Source organism: Chinchilla lanigera, unplaced genomic scaffold (genome assembly GCF_000276665.1).
Source record: "Chinchilla lanigera isolate Chin_1 unplaced genomic scaffold, ChiLan1.0 scaffold00028, whole genome shotgun sequence".
NCBI classification, from domain to species: domain Eukaryota; kingdom Metazoa; phylum Chordata; class Mammalia; order Rodentia; family Chinchillidae; genus Chinchilla; species Chinchilla lanigera.
The window spans coordinates 15714248-15735779 of record NW_004955429.1 but is presented as its reverse complement, the minus strand read 5'-3'; the positions used below and the strand labels follow the sequence as shown (position 1 = coordinate 15735779).

Genomic DNA, 21532 nt, shown 5'->3' with positions numbered 1-21532 from the left:
TGTTGATGCTTTTGCTGTTTTCTGCTGCCATGCACTGTTGCTGTCTGCCATGTGCCACTCTGCCTTGGAGCCGGCTGAGTATGGACTGAAACCTCCACAGTTTGTGAGCTAAATAAACCTTTTCCTCTTTAATTTGGGTGCTGGGTATTTTGACTCAGCAATGGGAGAAAAATAACTAAGACAAGACCTTATAGATAAAGGCTCTCACTTTGCTATGGATCACAATAGTATTTTTATGAGGAGCCTTTACTGTGAAGACATTTCCCTCTACACATTTTCTGAGGAGTTCTTCAGAATAGATGCTGAACTTTACAGATGCTTTTTTTTTGTACCTATTGAGGTGGTCTTGTGCTTTTATATTTCATTTTATTCAGTACAGGAATAATTAGTTGATCAGAGATAACTCTCATTGAGCAAAGCAAACTGATGATTTATACAGGATTGTGAGCAAGAGTTTATTTTGGATTATTGTTGGTTACAGAGGTGGGAGTGAGTGGATTACTGTCACTTAGGAGTGTGGTTTATGTTCATTACTGAGGCGGCAGTAGGTCAGGTCAGCCTGCGAAGGAGTTCATTGCTGTGAGTCAGCTACTGACAAGCCTCTCAGAGAATGAGCTGTCTTTCTCGATGATGGGTCCCGGAGGCATGTTCACTGCAGCAAATTTTCACTGATTGATTAGCCATGTCAAAAACCAGTTCTGATGTTGACTCAATACCGTAGCTGAAGAACAATTCATCTTTCCTATGAGTGTGGACTTGTGTGTATTTCTGCCCTCCCCTTTTGGGTTTCTATTAGCCAGGGCATCAGAGGAGACCTCCAGGGATTTTCCAGATGTTTACCACTGTTGCTGGTTCTTCTAAGGCAAATTTTTGTGGGTCTGGTTTGCAGTCTGCATGTAGAAAGGAATATGCTTATTCTGGTTTTGTCTGTTTTTGTCTTTAAATAATTTGTTGAAACATTTGTTAGGACCACGGGCTGTATAGATTTTAGACTGTAATGGCAGCAAACAATGGCAAGCTACTATAACACAGTATTACAAGAAGAGATTGGAGGCAGTCTAGTGGAACAATCTGGCTTTTCCAGGACTGACTATGAAAACAAGTCCTAACAATGCCCTAAGTCTTCTTTAATAGTAAGTTTGCTTTTTCTTTTGCCAGTATAGAAATTTCTCTACCTCATCTGTGCTATTAACCCAGATTCAAAATGAAGTGTTACCATAGCTATGGTATGGACTCTCTCTAGTTAGCAATAGGAAATTCAAGGCTCTACTGGTACCCATAACTATGCGAGCAAGGGAATTTTAACTGGTTGATTGTGTCCCAAAGTTCTAGGCTTTACTATTTTCTGTGTCAGCCAAAGTTAGGGACACATTTTTGAAGACCATTTTTGGGTAGAACTGTTATCCTCAGCAGTCTGTTGCATTCATATCCATTTACACATCGCAGGAAGAGCTTTATTCCTGGAAATTCTTTACCAGAGACATAGTCTCCTGGGGGTGTTGGAGAGACACATGAACTGTCTAACTACATATTGGTAGAACATTTAGTCCTGGCACTGGCTTTCTCTGAAGAGCCTGATTCCCACATAGAAAAAAGCAAAAGATGTGGTCTCTGCGCAGCTCTTGGGTACATTGTCTTTGAGTCTCACTATAAACAATCACTGTTACATCCCAAGAAAATTCGCGTCTTCTCTCTCAGTGCAAGGGCTCTTTTCCCAGTGTTTTGTTCTGTCAGAATCGCTAACATTAGTGTGACATATCTCTATCCCATACTTCAAATTAGCTGTACAACCAATAGTTTGGGAGAACCAAATGATTAAGTTAGGATGGATATCATCATTTAGTAAGCAGGTAACAAGAAAAAAAACATGATCAAAGGAATAGAAAATGAAATTATACAAATAAATAACCATGATCCTGGGAGAATCTTATTCACATGATCTTAAGCAGAAGTGTTTGCCTTGAGCAGTAATCCCTTTAATAAAGGGTTTTCCTTGGACCAAACATTTCTGGAGAAGCTTAGTTTAAGACGTCTGTATTCGTCAACTTCCCATCATTGTGGCAAATACCCGAGACAGATCAGCTCAAAAAGAAGAGCAGTTTGTCTTGGCTCATGATCTCGGAGGTTTCAGTCCATGGTCCCTGGGCCTGTGGTATCATCATGGCAACAGCACATGGAAGAGACCTGTTCACCTCTTGGCAGCGGGAAGCAAAAACAGGGAGGAGGCACCAGTGTCCCAGCCTCTCATTCAGGGACAAACCCAGTGACCTGACTTCCTTCCACTCCAGAAGTTCTACCACTCCCAATAGTGCTGTGGGCTGGGGACTAAGCCTTTACCACATGTGCCTTCAGAGACCCTTCTGATCTGAACTAACAGATGTTTGTCCAATTCTGTGTACTTCATATTTTTCTGTCTTTTTTTTTTTTTGGTACCAGGAATCAAACTCAAAGCATTGTGCTTGGTAGGCAGGCACTCCACTGCTGAGCTACATCCCCAGCCCATGTGTACTTTAAAGCCACAGATTACTGGGCTTTCATGGTTCTTTCTTTCCTTCCTACTGCTGTTAGTTAGCATTTGTTCACTTGTCATTGCTGTCATATAAAGTATACACACAATCATATGTGTACAAGAATTGTACACACAAGATTATGTGCAGACAATTGTACCCATGCATACCCTTAGACCATATATATGTCTTTAAGAAGTTCCCCAATTTTTCCAGAATGAAACTCAGGGTCTCTACCACAGTTCTGATAGTCAGACTTTTTTTATAATTTTGTCAGGGTATGCATTCATATTCCAAGCAGTGGTCTGAGATCTGACTTCCTGTTAAATAAGGGGTTGTTCCCACGGTTCATTAGATCTCTTGGGGCCAGAAAGCCCTAAATATCTAAGTCCCATGGGAGCAAGTTTAGGCATGTGGGATAATCTTGACCATTTGCTTAATGGCCTTTCACCTTATTATGTTTTCTGTAAATCTTCTGAATTCATCTCATCTACACAGTGTTCCCAGGCATCTTCTTTGCCTCAAATAAGTGATGAAAGATCCTCAGCAGACAAATCCTACCCCCTCAATGTATTAGTACCAGGCAACTTTGACCAAGTTGCTTAACTTCTCAAAGACTGCTTTGTTGGAGGAGGGGTGTTTCTTTGTTTTGTGGTACCGTGCATTGAATTCAGGGCCTCACACATGCTAGGCAAGCACTCTTCCACTGAGCTGCATCCCCAACCCACCTATCTTAAAAAGCATGGAAGTGAAGTTCACAACAACGCATTAGCAAGTCAGGTCAAGAGTATCCTGTCAAATGCTGAATGATATGCCTGACATCTAGTAGATGTCCAATAAGTGATAGTTGCACTAACTATTGCCTGCAGTAAGTGGCAAAGGTCTGGGATGTTTTAGTGCCCTAATAATGCTCTACCCAGATACCTCATCATTAGTGCCCTGTATGGCTTCACTGAGAAGGTATCAGTGCTAGGGCCACTCTGCCCTCAGGCGTTGGGAGTCAAAGCACTACATGGTTCTGCTTTCTTCATTTCCTCCCATGGTGTGTGTCTGTAATGATGACCCACTGCTCCTGGACACAGCCTCAGTACCTATGGGGCAGGTACCCATTCTCATGTGAGGAACTCTGAGAACAATGCCCAGAACCCACTGTTCTTATGAGACCTAAAGATGAAAGTGTAAAACTACTGGACATTGTGCCTTATGCTGACCCTGGAGGTTTGATCTGAATTGTAAAGATGGGATCACTTTGGCCTCAGTTAAAATCTGTGCTAGCTTTTTATTGTGAAAATGTTTGTCTTTGAAAAACATGCTGTCATAGATACCATAAATAATTCAAATTTTGATGGAAACATTCTATGCCAAGGGGCGTATTAGTTACATATTAGATTTTTTCCCTTGGAAATCTATAAAGTGCCTTCGTAACATAAAGACACAGAGGAAGACATGAGTAGGTTTTTTTGCTTAAGTGATCCACTCACTGTTCACGTGGCTCTGGAGTGTTTTATCAACTTTACCGCACAGTGATTGGCTTTCCACTGGATAACTTCCTGGAAGGCTTACAATAAATAGTCTATAATGCCTCTGAGTAGACAATACCCTTTCTGAAAACATAGGTGTTTAAACCATAGATTTTCGTTTTGGCTTTTTTCCTGAGGATTCTCCCTGGAACCTAACTATTTGTGTTTTGAAGCGCAGGATGGAGTGGCAGTGCCTGTGAAATGACAGAACGATTGAGATCCTCTGGGGAAAAACAAATGGAGGGGCAGCGTGCATTGTAAGAGGCCTTATTTTGTAAGAAAAGCCTTTTGTGGTCTGTTCAGTGAAAGCTCATTTTAAGAGACAATTAAACTGCTGTAATCCTAATTGCCTATGAGAGGCAGTCCTGAAAACTTGGGGTAATATATCCTACTGCGACGGAAAATGGGAAAACCTTGTTTTCAACTTTACAATTTCCATTTTTATAAATAAAGTAGAAAATGACTGAAATGCAGACTCCCATTAGTAAAGTTTTGAGAAAGGTAAAACATCCTGGGTTCTACCTCATGAAAATCTAGTCTTGAGGACATACTGAACACGTCTGTTATAAAACACTGATTTAAAGATGGCACCAAGGTGAGCTGTTGAAGAACAGTGATGGCAAGAAAAACTAACAAACATTTCGAATCTTACACTGTTAGTTATGTTTTTGGAGAACTGATGCTTCTGAATTCATAAATATGCTTTGGATTGCCATCAGTGTTTTAGAAAAGTCAAATCGTATTCCAAAATCACTTCTCCTAATGGGTCAGGCTCCAGAACCCATTTGTGGGAGCTTTAGAGCTGCACGCCACTCCCCAGCTGCCCTTCGGCCCTACACAACCAGGCTCTGGCCCAGGACCACAGGGCCAGCTTCTGAACTCACCTCCCTTCCGTGCCGCTGTGGTAGTACTGCCTCCTCTGGGTCGACAATTCCTCTACATCCTCCTGGACCTGCAAAAAATCTCACCTCTTCATGGGGGCTGCATGACCTCTCATCAGGATGAATTATGCTGGTCCTCGCAGCAGCATGCGGTTTGACCTGTCACTGCCTCACGACGGTAATTCAGCCATCTTGGGAAGACCACCGCTTCTTCATCTCTGTGTCTCTTCTAAAAGCCAACTGGAGTCTGCCTTTATGTGGTAGATACTTGGTAAATATTGGTTTACTGAATTGAATTTTCTCATCTCCACAGCCTGACCTATTTTTCCATCATGTAAAATGGGACACACACACACACACACACACACACACACACACCCCAGTAGTACAGGTCTTGCGGCAATTTTTTTTAAAGGGGGGCTTTCCATTTCCCTGTCAAGGGAGACAGCGCACGGTAAGGCTTCCTACACATCTAATGTTCCAGCCCATCACTGTTGTTTTCTCCAGGAAGCCATTTTGTGCCTGACTGCTTTACTGAAACCATAACAGCATTTGTAAGTCTGACTCTCAGCTTGAATGCCATTAAAGAGTAATGAAGGGAAAAGTTACATAAAAGGCCTGAGTTATTATAGTAAATGCAATTCAGAGATCACTTTAGTGGTGAATTATTTTATGAGATGAGAGGATCAGGTTTCACTGTGGCAAGATTTTGTCTTTTTCTTTCTTTTGATAAAATTCTAAGCAATTTTTAAGAGTTTCTTGAATTACCCAAGTTGTGTATTACAATGGCAGATTATCCATCCTTGCCTTTCAGAAATTCTGAGTCAGGAGATCTAAAGTGAGACCTGGAAATCTGAATTATAGAAAGCTTGGGAAATTCTGATGTAAATAATCGTAAGACTGAACTTCAGAAAACAGATGCTTTAGGAAGGCAGCAAGGTAATAAGATGTTAATGGAGATGGCATGTGCTCAGAATATTTCCTAGGCAAGAGTTGCAGAACCGAGTTCCTGGGCTGGCTTTTAAAAGAGACACACATGAGTAAAACAATGTCTCTTTCCATAAACAGCATCCAAGCCTCTAGGAAGTTGGGTAAGATTATTTGGTCTGAGCATCCTGTCACTGATAAATTATCAGAGCAGATTCTCTGGTGTTTCCTGATCTAATTGCACAAGTGTTCTGGTCTGAAATAGACATCTCTTAAACAAATGTCGAGTAAGGACATAAATGCACTTTACATGGGCAGGGAAGTCAGACAGGGTGTAGTGCCTCCTCGTTTTGAGAAATGACTTGGATTTAGAGCTTCAACAGCTGATAAGGCTTTGAACGGGATGGAATGGTTCACCAAGTTGTTGCTGTAATCCCTTCAATTATCTCCAGCTAAGAAACGCTTTCTTATATGCCACCCCAAATAGAGTTCCAGAAACAAGTGTCTGAAGACCAAAGTGTCCCTGTGACTCCCAAATCACAACCTACCTAGACTATAACTATATGGGCAGACTATATACGGTAGACTACAGTCTACTACCTAGACTGTAACTATAATCATTGATATTCTAAAAGGTGAGAGGTCCTGCAGTCCACATCTCACTGTGACAGTGAATTAGGAATTGCCTTTGATTCAACCAGTGTGTAATTCCAGGACTCTATTATATGTGATTTCATAATCATCCTTGGTTTCCCAGAAGGGGAGACTCTGAGTATTTTAGGAACACACAACAGAAGCAAAACAACAAAAAACTGAAACTTGTAATTCTATGAAACCAGTACAAACATGAAGTGGGCATACAAAATATACTGTTAGATTGTGTAAAAGTAACGATGTTGTGGCAAGCGGGTTTACCTAAATCAGTCACCCGCAGAGGCCGAGTGCAGAGACCAGCAAGTTTATTAGCCTGCATCAGCATCCAGCAAGAAACTGGGCACCCACCCTGAAGGGCAGGAGGGAAGAATATTTATACATTTTAGTTCTAGGTCTAAAGAGGGTGGTTAGGTTTTTCTTGATATGATTTGGTGGAGCTGCAGAAATACTCCTACAAAGCATGGGCTTAGCTCGTGACAAAGGAACAGAGGTGTTTGTACTGTCTGTTAGGCGTGAGGCGCAGGGTGGTACAATGCACTGGGTGGTACCCGTTTAGACAGCTATGACAACAGCTTTTGATAAAGCATGGGTGGTATCAGGTTAGGCAACTATGACAACATTTACAAGAAACAAACCTAAGGAAACATAATTTTAAAAAAAAAAACTTAAAACAGAAATTTAAACTTTAAAATAGCACTAGAACACAAAATGGCATTGGTTTAGTTCTCTTTCCCATATCAACTAGAAGTTTAAAATGCTTCTGATTCAGGGTGTATGGAAGTTTCGATGATACGAACGCACCAGTGAGCGGTGCTAATAATGTTCCTGAGAACAGGAGAGAGAGATCTCAGAACACTGCTCGGCTCTGGGTTAGCTGTGTGTCTGCAGGAAAGTGTCATGTTATGTCTCTGGGGTTTAGGAAAAGAGGTGGTAACCTGCTAAAACGCCATGCCAGTGAGAGTCACTTGACAGAGAAAACACTAGGCATGCCTGTAAATCACCTGTATCCATGGCTTATTATGAGAATGGGTCACATTGTGACTCCTGAGCCCTAAGAAAATATTAAATTACATTTGGTGTCTTCACGTCACTAAGGCTGGGAACAATATCATGTCTTAGAGTTGAAACAGAAAAAATGTCACACTTTAAGAAGGAAAATACCAATTCTCAAAAAAATTCCTGGCATTTTGAAAAAAGTTTATTATGTTTCCTCAAAATCAGTTTATCCTAATTCATATATGTGATCAGTTTTTATCACGCTGTCCTGTCATTTCTTGAATATGGAAATGAGTACAAATGAATCACTTTCTGTAAATCATTTTATTTAAACACAAATTTTCCAGACTTCTTATATCTTTTTTCCTTAAATTTTCACTTAACAAATACCACAAAGCATCCTCTAGACGGATGTGATGACTGGCACTTGGGAATGAGAAGATGTACCGTATCTGCCCCTCGCACACTTATGTCTTATGGACTCACACGGGACGTAGTGGACCGATGGTATCCTGCAGGGCGTCTTCACAAAGGCACTCATGGAAACTTGGCCAGTGTGCTTTCAGCAGAGTCTAATGACCCTTTAGGCAGGCAGGCATGGGAAAGGATGAGCCCCAGGAGGTGCACATACCCACCACAGCTCTCTGTATCTGGCTGAGCTTCCGGTGCCCCTTGGAATGTGACCTGTGTGATCAGCTGAGCACTGAGACCTGGGCTGAGGGTGAGAAGCTGATCACCATGCATTGAGGCTGATTTTCATGGCTTGATTATCTGTACTGGGTGTGGAAATTGCTGGGGATCCAGATGTGAATTCAACATCATTCTGCCCTCAAGGACTTAGGGTCTAATCTAATAAGGAGACACAGATAGATGGAAAGATAGATGATAGAGATAGATAGATAGATAGATAGATAGATAGATAGATAGATAGATAGATGACAGATAGATGCAGTTTTTTGGTTTTTTGTTTTGTTTTTTTTTTTGTACCAGGAATGAACCTTGAACTTACCAGGCAGGCACTGTGTTGCTGAGCTATATCCTTGGCCCAGGAGCAGTATGTTTTTATAGGAGCTTTGATTTCCATGCAGAGGACAGTAGAAGCCCAAAGCAGGAATGATGGCTGCCTGAGATGCAGGAAAGAAGGAAGATGAGGTATGCGAGGAGTTTGTCAGGGCTGGGCCTGGAGGAGTCTGGTGCACTTAGCAGAAGATATAGGTAGGACTGTTATTAAGGTGGTACAGTCTGCCAGACTGGGTAGCTGATGCCATACAGAGGACAATGGTGACTTCCACCTGCGGCTGTGATGTCCACAGGTCACTCAGTAAGCTTGCTCCTACCCTCTGTTCCCAGACTCTTCCAGCCTTGCTCTCCGCTTCCATGCTCGGCTTCAGACCTGCCAGGATCCTGCAGGAAAACCTAGCATGGGGGTGGGGAAGAGACAAGGAAAGATGGCTTGACAGGCTCAGATCCGGCTAGAAACCTAGTGTGCCTCAGTGGTGCCTCAGCTGGGCTGAGGCAGCCAGCCCCGAGGTTAATTGGGAGCAGGTGGGACGACACTTTTCAGTCACAGCTTACTCAGCACCACCCAGGCCTCAGCTCCAGAGCCTTCTATCCAGCTGTCTACATTTCCACTTGGAAGGAATAAGACAACCCAATCAATTGATTTTCCCTCCAAGCTCTAACGAATGGGATTTGGTCTTCCTGTCCAGCTGTTTTATGTGATTTTCTGTTTGGGGTCACAAACAAAACACAGACAGATCGCTGTATTTTCCTAGCTTGGTGAGAAACAACCATCACTAGCGAATGACCTGGTCCACATGCAGACGTCAGGGGAGGTCGGGGAACCGAAGACGCACAGTGGGTCGGCGTCGCCTTACCCCATCCAGAGCTCAGTAACAAGCAAGTAAGGACTTTTCTTGAAAATAGCCAAGAGCCTCCCCATGTTAGATGTAGAAAGTGACAGTTCGTGTTCTCTAGGGTTTTAGGTTCTAACTCTGGAATTAAAATGAAGGTGTAAAGAAGTCGGCTGACAGCTGGTGAGAAGGAAGCGGTTTGTCACAGCATTGTATCAGCAGTGGGGAGATCACATTGCCATCTGCATCACGAGGAAGCCCAGCCCCACAGAGACGCACCCAGTCTCACTCCAAGAGCTTCCAGATTGCTGTCCACGTGACAGCTTCCATGTCTGTCACATGTTCATGACCAAGCAGTGACTCTAGGTCATGTGCAGGACACAAGGACTAAGAGAAGGCTCTGTTTACTTCCTAGCCTTTGACCTTCCTAGTCTCTTTACCCACCCTGAGGGCAACTGAACCAATCAGAACCATCAATTATAGACATACCAAACAATTAAATTGAGAGAAATCAAAGGTAAGGTTTCAGTAACTTTAGTAAGTGCTGGTCTACTTGTAAACATCCCAGAACAGGAGAGAGAACAAGAGTTTGGCATGATAGTGCATGCGTATCATTTCAGCACTCTGGGAGGCTGAGGCAGGAGGATCAAATATTAAAGCCCAGCTTGAGCAACTTAGCAAGATCCTGATTAGAAATAAAAGGGGGAGAGTTGGGGTGTAGCTCAGTGTGACGGCCCTGGGTTCAATCCCCAGTACTGCAAAACAAGGAGGAGAAGAGAATTACAAGTACTGACGGCATGCTGGTCATTTTATGCAGAACTATCCTTATATGTCAGTGCATGAGAGTAAATATATAAAAGAAAATTCCTAAAGAAGTATGTGTGAGCAGATAGACAACAAGGATGAGTTCCTCCTTATCCTCCTGCTGTACATGGTTGTCTAATAGTTTAATCCCTGCAACAATTTATGAAATTGGTGTTATACTGAATTTGCAGATGAGAAAAACTGCAGCTTAGAGGAGTAGTGAGTGGAGACTCAGGGGTATGAACCCATATCTGTCTGCAAAAGCCCACATGGTTTTACCTACACACACGTACACACACACACGCGCGCGCACACACACACACACACACACGCGCGCGCACACACACACACACACACACACACACACACACACGGAGCCATTCCCTCCTGAGGCTGGTTTAGCAATACAAGCACTTTAGGAAGCTGCAGAACTGTTACAAGCCCGCCTCCTATTTTGGATCCAAACCAGGGGATCATAGACTACGCCTGCCACCTAGAGGCAGCCCTGGGGTCGAAGGGCATGGGACGCAGGCCAATCATATTCCAGGGTGACTGGGGCGCAAGTCCTTGGGGGCTGTCAGAGAAACACCACCCCCGCTGTGCCCTTAGCCAGCTCCTAGGAGAGGCCAATCCCACAACCCTCGGAAAGGAAAGAATATTACAGCCAAACACAAGAGGGAGTCTTCATCTTTGCAGAAATGAAAATAAAGAAAGGCATTGTCCTGTTCTATAATTATCTCTCCCTACTCCATCCCCAAAATAATTCAGGTCTTTATTTTGCATTTGAGGTCCATTTGCGTATGACTTGCAAAGGTAATTGCCATTCATTTGCCTGTTTTTGAATAAAGAGAAGTCCTGCTTGGAGCTTCTGATAGCATATAAATTAAAGATATGGAGGTATCTCATTGACATTCTACAGATGTGCTGATCCTACCCTCGGATCTCTCTCATCAAAAGATTTCTCTTGTAGTGCCGGTGCTGACTTATTAATAAAGATCATGCCTTTATTTGATTATTATCTAATTAAGATTCACCTTCGGTTAAGCTCATTAAGTCTGCTGCTAACAGAGTGTGTTTGATGGTGGAATTACACCTGAGACAGAGGATATTCCCAGGAGTTAATGGTGAGAAACAAAGGTGGGGTAATCCATAAGCCTGCGTCGCCCCTCAAGTAAAGCATGTGAACTCTCTGCCAATCAGGCAGAAAGGGCATGTATTAGAAAAGCTAAAGAAAAGTTTTGTAGAGTAAGGTAGAACATTATAATTAAATACACTTGGTAACACAGCAACAAAAATGACAAGTACTCTCATTATTCAAAAAAAACCAAGGAACTAATACACATTCTTTCTATATATTGCATAGAAGCAGCTTTTCTAAGTGGCTTGTGGGGGTGGTACTGGGAGTCGAACTCAGGATCTCACACTTGCCAGGCAGGTGCTTGTGCTGCTGAGCTATATCCCCAGCTCTTCTATTCTAACTTTTTTTTTTTTTTTTGGTACCAGGAATTGAACTCAGGACCTTGCACTTGTGAGGCAGGTGCTTATGCCTCTGAGCTCTATCCCCAGCCTATCCCCAGCTCTTCTAAGTGGCTTTTATGTGAACTTCTGACTTGGATTTAGGAAGTTGGTGCTCAAGGTGTCCTAGCCTGACCCCCGGTGACTTGCATTTAACCTGTTTGCCTCACTTGCTGGTTTCCTGAACTGGGTGTTTACAACCAGTGCGATCGAATCTCTCCTGGATCTTACAGCAACAGACAACTAAATCATCTTATTCTTACCTTATGTCTGGGTGCTGGGTTCAGCTGCTCTGGATGAATCTGAGTCCTAAGGCTGCTTGTCCCACAAAATTCCACTTTTTGTTGGGCTAAGAAACCTCTTGCTGCCAGAGCACCACAGCGAGAGCGGCGTGTGAACAGCAGAGCTGAGTTACCGGCCGAGGCCCGTGTGTCCCCTCCTAGGAAATGCGGCAGCTCAGACTTAGAGTTGTAATAAGCTAAATTATTTATCCAGTCGGATAAGAGAGAAAGCAGCTAAGAGCTTCATGAGTTTATAGCCTCAGCCCCTGGATTCATACTGAGACCGGAAGCAGGCCAGACTCCATCAGCAAAGAAGAAAAAAGCTTTCCAGCAAACCCCTTGCTTGTCACCTCTGACACCTGGCATAAGCCCCAACTGGGCACAAGTAAGCTGCTCCCATCCACTTCCTATGGCAAGCCCTACAGCAAACAAAGTCCCCCTGAAAGTGGCCTCTGCCCTCATTGAGCGTACAGTACGCCCACCTGGACAGACAGGAAAGCGCATGGAAAGTTAAATTTCTCATCCGTTCATTTGTTCATTCAGACATCCAGTGTGCCAGGTGCTGTGCTCAGGACTGGGGAACGGGTCCAGTGAGCAAGAGAAAACAGATGAAGATAAAACACCATCTGGCTAATGCAATGTGGGTAAAGGGTGTTAAATAGCAGTAAAAGGAGAAATGCCACGAGACGGTATGCAATTAATTTCTCAGCAAGCAGTGCATACAATAAAAGCCATGAGATCACAGTACTTCCTAGTTTTGGTTTTGATCTTTCTATAAACAACAGACGCAGCACCAGTTATCACCCCACCCCTGCAGTGGCTCTTCTAGCACCCCTCTCCCTGGAAGAGAACCGGGATGGCCGAGGCCAGCACTTTCTGGTCTTTTTTGTCAGTCATGTGTATCGGGCTGTGGGTCTGGATGGAATGGGGTCCACGGAGAAAGGAATGCCCCACCTTCCCAGAAATTCACCAGTCTCGGGAGGCATCCTTCCAGCCCAGAAAGATGACCACAAAGGCTTTTCATTGTAGGGTTTGGGAGGGGAGAACAAAAGCAAACACAGAAATCATCTATAAACTTGCTTTTTTTGTTTTTGGTTTTTTTACAGTGAATTAGGAAATCTTACACAATTTTTCATTTCCCAAGGAGGGCTGTACTTAGTCATAATTCTGCAAATATTATTTCTGCTGCTTGCTATCATCTCTAGACTTCTGGATCTAATTTATATCCCTTTTAAGCTATCTGTGCTTTTATACTCTGTTCTATATTTGCAAACATGACCTGTTCCATCTCAGTGCATTTCTTAAGGGCAGAAAACCTGCTTTATGCATCTTTTAAAACTTCTTGTCACTTAGCACATGGCCTTGTACATAATGGGCACTTAATGAGTACCTGTCAGGAGAACTGTATCATCTAAAAATGTGGGATGCACTCGCCATTTGAGTTTAAGGCCTTCCTTTGAGCCCAACCTGAAACTTACAAAGAACAACCCTGTCCTCATTGGGAAATATTCATGCAACTGAGGAGGAGAGGGGAAACTAGCTTGATGAGGGGTGGGAAAGACCCAACCCTAACAAGCTAGATCAGCGAGGTCACTGGTGACCATCAGCAGCGAGGCCAGTGTCCAAGGCAGGTTACCCTTAGGTGCAGGCCTGACCTCGCATGAACCAGTATTGGATGTGCTGTACCTAAGGCCCACGGTGTGATCAGTCTCATACAGATGCACAGGGGGAATCTGGGCAAAAACAGCAGTAAATTTAGCCATTCTATCAGCATTGCTTAGAAATTATCTTAGAAATAGCATTGGGCAAGAAAGAGAAGCCAAGCCCCATAAACCAGCCCTACAGCCCACCCCAGTGGGGTGCTGTCCACAGTGGGGTTTCGGTTCCTGATCATCTCCTGTCTGTGTTCCATTCCCTGTAGGTGGAATTGGCTGTGTAGGGCGAGACAGAGGCCAGGTGCGGAAATGCCTCGATGTGGTAGAGATCTACAACCCGGACGGGGACTTTTGGCGAGAAGGCCCACCTATGCCAACCCCCCTTCTCTCTCTCCGAACCAATTCCACCAATGCTGGGGCAGTGGACGGGAAGCTCTACGTCTGCGGGGGATTCCACGGAGCAGGTACTGGCCAGTTCCAAGTGCCGGGGAACCTCTCTGGGGGTTTATTTTGACCTCTCTTCACTGGGCCTATCAGCAATGACGTTCAAGTGCTGACAAAAATGTGGCTTTTAGGGCTCAGTGAGCAGCTCAGCAGACCTCTGTGCATGAGCTTTGCCTCCAGCAGATGCAGTGATGACATCTCCAGCTAGTTTAGGACGCATCTGCACACAGCAGACCCTCGATACGCAGCAGTTGGAGATAGAAACAAGAGAATGGGAGAAATGAGGCAGGGGGACAAACGCTTTGGAGGAATAGGAATAAAGGAAGGATTTCAAAACAGGTGGAACACATGGGAGCAGAGGAATGACCAGATGCCCTGGGTGGGATCTCGGTCTTTATTGACGGCATTCACACTACCCCACCACCACCACTTGAAGTCAATTGCTTGGCAGCATTTCTAAAACAATCCCCAGTGCATGTATTTGATACTGGGCTTGGTTCCATGTCTCCAAGTGGACCATCATTGCATTCTACAGTACGGATTCCTAATTTTAACATAACGGGGAGGTTTTTGGAGATGCATAAATCTGACAGACCAGTGTCTCCAAAATTTGATTAGTTGCATCAGTAAGTAAGGCAGAATGCAGTTATTTTTAAAATGACTGTTTCTCACCTCATTAACAGAAGCATTAGACCAGTGCATACCATGCAACACAGGCCTGAGGGCACTTCACATTTGGAAGATGCTGGATTAAAACAGGAGTGGTAGCTGGGGGTGGCGGCATACGCCTGTGATCCCAGCACTCAGGAGGCTGAGGCAGGAGGATCACTGTGAGTTTGAGACCAGCCTGAACTATATGTGGAGACCCTGTCTCAAAAACAAGAGCAAAAGCAAAACCCATGGCTGGTGTATCAGCAGAGCAGAGCCTCCTGCAGGCCTACCTCCCTTTTATAAGCACACAATTATATGTAACTTTAAGAGCAGGGCTTGGGGGCAAAGGATGCAGTTCAGTGTTACAATGCTTGCTTGGCATTGTACAAGGTCCTGTGTTCAACTCCCAGCATTGCAAAAAAAAAAAAAAAATGATAACAGGGTTTCCATTATTAATTCAAAGAGACTTCAAGCCATAAACAGATCCTATTTTGCTGGGGGCTTTTTTGCTTTAAACAATTTACTTAGCTGAAATGGACTTCTCTTTATTTAACTAAAGTGACTTCCATTTATTTTGGTACATCTTTTCCCCATGGTGATTTACAGGATCTTCAAGCCAATATAAATAGTTCATAAATATTGGGCCATTTGGGTGTACACCTACACAATACCTCAGCAATATCTCTCAGCAAGAAAAACACTGAAGAGTAAAGACCTGACACATTACTAGACAAAATGAAAATCTGCTCCAAATATTTGTTTCTGAGGTAAAGGCACCACACACCTGTTCAATTAAAACCATCCTTACAACACAGGATGATTTTTCATTTTTAAGTAGGACCTAGAACAGTTAGCTGCCAATTAGGTGCTGAATGGTAGAGCTACATGCCCAGCTTATGCCATGGATTCGTAGGGAACAGGTTCCCGCAAGTCAGGCTCCTTCCTATTGGTTCTCACGAAGTGAGCTTCTCTGGGCGGGGCAGGCCAGCACTTCCTTTGAACCCAGATACCTTCCTCTTTGGCTTCCTTCTTTTTCTGATCATTTTCCTTGACACATTTCAGGAAGCTATCTGGACTCTTTGAATGTTTGATGTGCTCAGTACACGTATTAATCCTCTTGGCAAGTATCTCGCCTTTAACCTGCTTGTTTACAACAATGCCAACAGCATGCTGGGTAACATTGTAGACTCTTCCGTTTTGCCATGGTAACAATTGTGTGGTGTTCCTTTTTGCACAGTGCCCATTCCTTTCGTGTCTACAATATCACCCTTTTTGTAGATTTGCATGTATGTGGCCAAAGGAACAACCTCATGTTTTCTAAAAGACCTAGAGAACATATACCAGGTTCCCCTCCTCTTTCTCTTTGTGTTCGTCATTTTGGCAAATTACTGGAAGATGGTGGTTCCAGCCTAGAGGAAGCCTTATTGTGTTCTTGCTTCAAAGAAATCCTCTGTAAAAAGATATTTTTCCGATAATCTGGGAAATTTGAATATAGACCAGGGTGTCAGATGCTATCAAGGAATTATTAATCTTACTAGGGATAATAATGGTATTGTAGTTTTATATAAGTGAAGGAAAATTCTGACCAATTAGAGACTCTTCAGAAGTATTTGAGGTACAAATGATATGCCGGGGCTGGGGATTTAGCTCAGCGGCAAAAGCGCCTGCCTGGCAAGCGCAAGGTCGTGAGTTCGGTTCCCGGTACCGGAGAAAAACCAAAAAAAAAAAAAAAAAAAAAATGATATGCCATCTGGAATCTGTTTGAAGTACTCTGTCTAGCAAAAATTTGTAATGAAAGAAGGGATACAAATAGATTTTACTATATTGGTAAGTGTTGATAATTGTCAAAGGTGGGTATTAGGTACTAGAGACTATTACTTTTGCTTTTTTGCTCTCTCTTTTCTTTTTGTTTTTTTGAGACAGGATCTCACTATGTAGCCCAGGCTGGCCTCGAATTTGTGTTGATCCTACTGCCTCAGCCTCCCAAGTTCTGGGATTACAGGCATGCACCACCACACCCGGCACCTACTTTTGCTATTTTACTACTGTGAGCTTGACTTTCTCTGTGTCCTTCAGAGACTTTCCAGTGAAGTTTTCACCATCTTTTCCATCTTGAGCATCACACCCCATGCTCAAGTAAAGACTGCGTTCCATCAGGGTGGCAAGAAACCTACCAAGCACAGGGCCTGTCTCAAAGAAGGGGTGAGCGGAGGGAGCTGGCGCGGGACCCCATCCAGCAGAGCTCTTCTCTGCCTCTGATCCCCTGGATGCCTCTCCAACCCCTGGGCTTTGGCTTTCTCTGGCCCAGAGGGAAGAGCAGAGAATCCAAGCAGTAGCCTCAGGCCTTCCGGAGGGAAGGGGTGGGAATGAGTGTCTGAGGAGCTGAAAGACACGGTTTTCCCTTATCTTATCTTACTTTGTATAATACTGAGTTACAGAGGTGATACCCCCCAGGTTTTCCAGGATGTATAATAAACTCACTGCAAGCCAAACTCCCCTCTTGGTATCATAATGGACTGATAATGCTTTCAGCCGGAGGGAGAAAGGTTTACTACACAAGCCTCAAAAGCCTGTTTTAATTATCTGGCTCTAGGGGGGCATATTGTGTGGGACTAGCCAGACGCACTGGATGCAAAGGAGAACGATCCTGTAACAGCTGCCCCCCAGACCTGAGCGGGCGAGGAGTCCTCTCTCCTTGCCCCGCAGTACATAAATGAGGCCTGTTTGCCCCATTTCCTTCTCAGAAAACCACAGTCAGGGACTTCAACTCTTTTAATATAGTCAGTTCAGGGCTGGGGATTTAGCTCAGCGGCAAAGCGCCTGCCTGGCAAGCACAAGGTCGTGAGTTCAGTTCCTGGTACTGGAGAAAAACCAAAAAAAAAAAATATATAGTCAGTTCAAGGAAATGTTGAAATTACTGAAATATATCATGGCCAGGCATTTGGAATAGAATCTCAATGTAGTCAACATTTAATGGGAAAGTATTTAAATGTGATAAATACACTAATTTGTTTTTTTATTAAAATAACGTTTTTAAAAGTAAATCTTTATTTTAACACCTTCATCTTACCTTCAAGCCCCCTAAGATGACAGGTAATGGAATAAGCACAGTAGTCAAAGAGTGGAAGAGGGAGGACAAGGACAGAATTTTGGAGCCTGGAGGCAGATGAACGAATAGAACTAACTGGACCTGAGAAGCTTTACCCTGAAACGGGCAGTGAGAGAAGAAAATACCCAGAAATCTCATTTGGACTGCAGAATCCCAGATAATCTCAGGAGGTGGCGAGGATGGGTAACTGCGTCTTCTGAGTCTTTTTTTTTTGGACTGGGAATTGAACTCAGCTTGCTAGGCAGGTGCTTGCGCCACTGAGCTATATCCCCGGCAGGATGGGTAACTCTGGAAGAAGGAATGGAGATGACGCGAAGATTGGTCGGAAGACAGAAAGACGCCTGTCACCTGCCCCAGACTAGCTGTGAGACCAAGCCCTTCCTTCCCCCGGGTGGAGGTGCAGTGGAGCAGAGAGCTGGGGCCAGGCATCCAGAACTGAAAACTGGGGTTTGGGGAAAGACTACACACCAACTCTTGAGAGCCCCAGCTTCCTTCCCTTCCAGGAACCCCAGACGTGCGCAGCCATCCCCTCCAGGCCTCACAACAAGGCAAAGCCAGATCACTTTGCAGCGAATCTCAAAACCAGCCTCCATGGTACGGTTGTGCGAAATCCCCTCCTACAAAGGAGGGCCACCAGACGTTTGGAGCATGTATATAAAAGACAGAAATCAAAACAGTAAACCAACTGAGGGGAAGCAGATTGTACCAGGAGAAGAAGGATCCTCAGGGACATAAGAGACTGCTGTGCCAGGACAAATTCCCAGAAAGCACAGCAACACAATTAGATGTAAAAGGATGGAAGAGAAATCAAGTCCAGAGGGCCAAAGATTTGAATAATAGGAACTCTGGCAATAGAGAGCAGAGAAAACCGCTAGGCATGGTGCTCGGAATCCCAGCACTTGGGAGGCTGAGGCAGGAGGATGACTGTGAGTTCCAGGCCACCCTGGGCTACATAGTGAGTTCAAGGTCAGCCCTCTCTGAGACCCAGAGAATAGAGAAAATGGAGGAAAAGAAGCCATCATGAAGTAAGTAAAGAAAAATTTCTAGTACTAAAGTCACCAGATCAAAAGGAGACACCAAATGCCTAGGACAGCAGATGAAAACAGACCCAAACCAAGCACATCACTGTGACCTTACAGAATATTACAGATGAATAAAAAGTCATAAAACTTTCTAGAGAGAGAGAAGAAGTTCCACATAACATACCAAGAATTAGACTTCTGAACTATGACATTGGAAATGAAAAGAAAATAAAACAAATGCCTTCAAAACTCTGAGAAATTATTTTCCACCTACACAACCATACTCTCTGAACTATTAAACTGTGAGGGCATGTTTCCAGACAGGCAACGTCTCGCATTGTTTCCCTTCACGTTTTTATCAGGATATTCTTTGAACTGGGGAGACTGAGCTGGAGGACTGTGAGCGCAAGGCGGGCCTGGGAGAGTGGCTTCACCAAAAAGGAGCTGGGGATGCAAAAAAAGAGTAGATGCAGGAAACAGGACTAGACACCACAGGCAGGAAAGAAAATCCCTGGGAGGACACTGAGGGAGAACCAAGACTGGTGGCTGCCCAGGCCCAAAGAGCAACCCACACAGAGCAGAGGTCAAAAGGCTGTGGGAGCAATGTCTTCAAGAAGAGAAACACACTGAATCTTCATGTTTTGAAAGAGGGTTACACATTTGAAGAGCAGTGAAAACTAAGAGACACAAAGCAACTTGAGAGCAAACGGCAAGTTAGGCAGGAAAGGGAAAGTACTCCACACAGCTCACTGATGAGCATTTATAACGGTGATGGCAGTGTTGAGCTAACCAGAGCTAGGCCTTAACTGTGCTGGAAAAATGGGGGGACAGAAAGTAGGCAAGTGACCCAGGCATGGTGGCACATGCCTGTAATCCAAGCACTCGGGAGGCTGAGGCAGGAGGATCCTTGTGAGTTCGAGACCATCCTGGGCTACAAAGTGAGCGCAAGGCCAACCTGAACTGCATAGGGAGACCACACCTCAAACAGACAAAAAGAAGAAAAAAAAGTAGGCAGGTGTGGTGGGGACCAGAGGGAAAGCTGAACCCACAGTTCCCAGAGAGTTGAGTTTTCTGTGCCTCTGTCTTGGTCTGCTTTCTGTTGCTGTAACAAAATAACTGAAGCTAGGGGGCTCATAAAGAAAAGAGGTTTGTGTAGCTCAAGTTTCAGAGGCTCAAAGTCCAAAGTCAGGTATCAACTGTCTGGCCTCTGCAGGGCCCCCTTGGCCACATCTCACTGTGCCACATGACATCAAGGTGACATTGCACACGAGGGGCAGGTCACATGGCCAGGAAGCCGGGAGGATGTGGGAATCGGGCTTGCTGTTCTAGAGCAGCCTGCTCTCTCTGGAACCAACCAGAGCCCTGAGAACTGTGTCCATCCTTTCTAAAGATAGCATTGACCTAATTACCCTCCCTAGGCCCCGCCTCTTAAAGTGCCCCCCTCCTCCCAGGACCAGGAACATGGCCCTGGGGACAAGGTCACCAGCACACAAATCATTAGAGGACACACTCAAACCAGGGCCCTCATCATCTGAGAAGTGGAGAAGTGGCAGTAATGTTCTAAAAAAAATGTCATTAGCAGGTGTAGTGGTCAAGGCTAGAGGAGTCAGGGTAGAAAGAGAAGCAGTTAATGGAGTAACATTTTTAAGGACTATAACTTACCAAGTTATTTGACAGTAAGTCATGTGAATGGGTAGCTGATGAAAAACTATACTTCAAACACACAAGTATGGTCTGTATCAGTGATGGTGACTGTTTTGGAGCTTTCAGTGATACAAACATCCCGCTGTGGCACACGTGCTGTAGGTTCGCCACCACTGGTCTATATGGTAAAGGAATACTAAGGAGAGAATTAAGGAAAGTATTAGCAGATGCATAGTGGACATCCAGTCCCCGTGGGTCTTGTGACTGTGTGGTGTCTCAGGAGGGACCCCAGCAGCCTTCACTCTGGACTGTCCCTCCGAGCATCTTTCTGTCACAGACATTGTGGGCACTGTGCTATCTTCCTCCAGGCAAAGGGCAAGCCTGGGACACTCTGGGAGGTCTGTTCTCCACCACCAGCCTGAGCTCAGGAAGCCAGCATTGGGCTTCAGGAAGGCCAGGGCTCGTGGCACCAAGCCTTCTGAAATTCTTACAAAATATGGAAGAAAGGGCACTTCCCAACCTGTTCAGGGTCCAGTGTTACCCTGATACCAAAAGCCAGAGAAGGATGCTGCAGAAAGAAAACAATAGGTCAATATCCTTTCTGAATATAAATGCAAGAGTCTTCTTTTGAGATCTATAGTACTGCACATTTTGTGAATTAAAAATATATGCATAAGCCAGGCATGGCGGCTCACACCTGTAATCCTAGCACTTGGGAGGCTGAGGCAGGAGGATTGCTATGAGTTTGAGGCCAGCCTGGGCTACAACATGAGTTCAAGGCCACCCTGAACTGCATAGTGAGACCCTATCTCAAAAAGACAAACAAAAAGAAAAAAAAAAGTATATATTTATATATACATAAAGGGGTGGTGGTGCACACCTATAATACCAGGAAGGAAGCTGAGGTAGGAGGATCATCACAAGTTTGAAGCTAGTGTGGGCTACAGTGAGTTCAAGGTCAGCCTGGACTACAGAGCAAGACCTTGACTCAAAAAAATAAAAAATAAAATAAAAATAAAAAGTATTATCTTCTTCTAGTGGGAGAAGAGAAGCCAGAACACCCTAGGAG

The 21532-nt window shown here is 44.3% G+C and overlaps 1 protein-coding gene, 1 long non-coding RNA gene and 1 pseudogene across 3 annotated transcripts in view; 2 read left to right on the top strand and 1 right to left on the bottom strand.

The window, feature by feature from the left end:
* Kbtbd12 (kelch repeat and BTB (POZ) domain containing 12) overlaps positions 1 to 21532 on the top strand; it is a 61528-nt gene that overhangs the window by 24292 nt on the left and 15704 nt on the right. For both annotated transcript variants that reach the window (XM_005387047.2, XM_013515489.1), the window contains exon 5: positions 13860 to 14057. In XM_005387047.2, the coding sequence (XP_005387104.1) occupies positions 13860 to 14057 (198 nt within the window). The remainder of the gene's footprint in view (positions 1 to 13859; positions 14058 to 21532) is intronic.
* Positions 14068 to 16297, bottom strand: LOC106148823 (annotated as a pseudogene).
* LOC102027210 lies at positions 16639 to 19068 on the top strand. The gene is made up of 2 exons (XR_261339.1): positions 16639 to 16890; positions 17766 to 19068. It is a non-coding gene; the product is annotated as an uncharacterized LOC102027210 (long non-coding RNA).